Below are 1924 nucleotides of genomic sequence, written 5' to 3'. Positions count from 1 at the left end.
CATCAGGATGGGTACACGCTGGAGACCCCGTCCGCCCCTGCGCTCACTTCCGCTCCTTTTCTTCTGGGACACAAACCGGGGAGTGTGTTAGGCTGTGTGATGAGAGCCCGCATCCAGGCTGGTTCCTGCCGCCTTTCCACCCCGCGTTTCTCCCACACAACCCCACTCAGCGGCCCCCGGACCCTGCCTCTCCTGAGCTGCAGCCCAGGCTCCCCCGAATGCCCCGGCTCCTGCACATCACGTGTTCCGTCAGCCCCCAGCCCTCCCCCCACACCCCCACCCGCAACCGCATTGCTTGTGTTTAATGTTAAGAGCCACAGACCAGCATCATGACAGCTAGACACCATGCGGCCTTGACCCCTCCCTAGCCTGCTGACTTCCCCACCCACATCCCACCAGCTCCTCTCTCTCTCTCTCTCTCTCTCTCTCTCTCTCTCTCTCTCTCTCCCTCTCTCTCTTGCTGCCTGGGTGCAAGGCTCCTCAGCCTGCCTTCAGCTGCCATCTTACCTCACCATCACCCTCCCACCCCTGGCATCACACCTCAGATCCAGCCCATCAGCCCCTTGGGGGTCCCCACCGCCCTCAGAGTGAAGGCCAGGCTGCTGGGCCCTCCCAGGTCGGACCCTCTCGGCCTCTCCAGGCCTCCCCTCCCCTCAGCTCAGCCCGCGGGCCTCGGCCTGACAGCTGCCCAGCCACACCTGGGAGAACCAGTGGGTGGGGCAAGAGGCCCCCCAACCCCTGGTGTTGACCCGGGATCCACAGTTCTCCCCAGGACACACCCCATAAACCACACTGAGGCCACGAGCATCGGGCCTCAGCAAAACTTCCCTAAAAGGCCACCAGACTGGCTTGGGAACGTAACAGGGTCCCCTCTCTCACCCCCGCCCCGTCGGCTTGAAGAGGCCCCAGGGACTGCAGCCGCACAAGGAGAGCGAGCTGTCTGGGCTCCAGCGACAGCAGGGCACCACCTTTTAAAGCCAAACCTCTCTGGGGCCATGGTCAGCATCTCAGGTTAATGGTGGACGTGGAGCGGCTGCCTGGGCCTTCGCCCCTGACCAGCCTCCTGCCTTTAGTGTCACCCATCTGTCCGTCCATCCTCCAAGCTCACCCATCCCTCCCATGCGTCCACCCTCTGTGGCTCCCATGGCCCTGAGGATAATGCCCGGGGTCCTCACCTTGGCATCTGAGGCCTTGTCTCACCTCTGGCCTCACCTCTCTGCCCTGCACTCCAAGCTCCAGCCCCACAAGGGACGCCAGCCCTGCTCATCCCGCCCTCCTCCAGGCCCCGTTCTGCCCGACCTGTCCCATCGGCCAGGGCCCCGCTCCCTGCGTCCTTCACGCCAACGGCCCAAGCTAGGCAGTGCCCATGGCTCCGGCTTTCCCCATTGGCTGAGACATTTTCTCACCTTTAAGTTTTGTCAAGAAAATGAGCCGAACCCCTTGGCAGTTGTGGCCACTTGGGGAAGGCACTTGAGGGGGACGGAGAAGCCGCCCGAGCCAGCCACGTGCCCAGGAGGCGTGGCTGCGCAGGTGAGTCAGCGTGGTCAAGGCTGGCAGAGGATCTCCTGGTTAGACCACCCTGTGCTCCGTGGATGGGGGTTTAGGCCACAGGCCCATTTCCCTACCTGCACCTCCCCAGGAGTATCCACGCAGAATGCCTTGTACGGCTCCTCCCCCAGACGTGGGCTGCCCCCATCCCACCCGTGGGCTCCAATAGGCCTTGCTTTGTGTGAGCACCCACCTCCACCCTCCTGGGCTCCCCCACCCCCCACCTGCCAGGCCCCGCTCTGGACAGATCTGTGGTGGGCCAGCTTCTCCAGAGAGAGAAGTACAGCTTGTTTCAGCCTTTCTAATAAATAAAGTATTTGCAGCACCCAGGAGGGCTGGCTGGCGTGGGAGATGGGGGATTGCATGCCTTCCCCCA

The 1924-nt window shown here is 63.2% G+C and overlaps 1 protein-coding gene across 1 annotated transcript in view; it reads right to left on the bottom strand.

Moving 5' to 3' along the window:
- Positions 1–1924, bottom strand: part of ATP2A3 (ATPase, Ca++ transporting, ubiquitous) — a 24581-nt gene continuing 22657 nt past the window's right edge. The window contains exon 21 of the mRNA XM_006761501.2: positions 1–63. Coding sequence (XP_006761564.1) covers positions 44–63 — 20 coding nt within the window. The 3' untranslated portion in view covers positions 1–43. The remainder of the gene's footprint in view (positions 64–1924) is intronic.

This window comes from Myotis davidii, unplaced genomic scaffold (assembly GCF_000327345.1).
Source record: "Myotis davidii unplaced genomic scaffold, ASM32734v1 scaffold638, whole genome shotgun sequence".
In the NCBI taxonomy this organism is placed as follows: domain Eukaryota; kingdom Metazoa; phylum Chordata; class Mammalia; order Chiroptera; family Vespertilionidae; genus Myotis; species Myotis davidii.
This window is presented reverse-complemented; position numbering and strand designations above follow the sequence as displayed.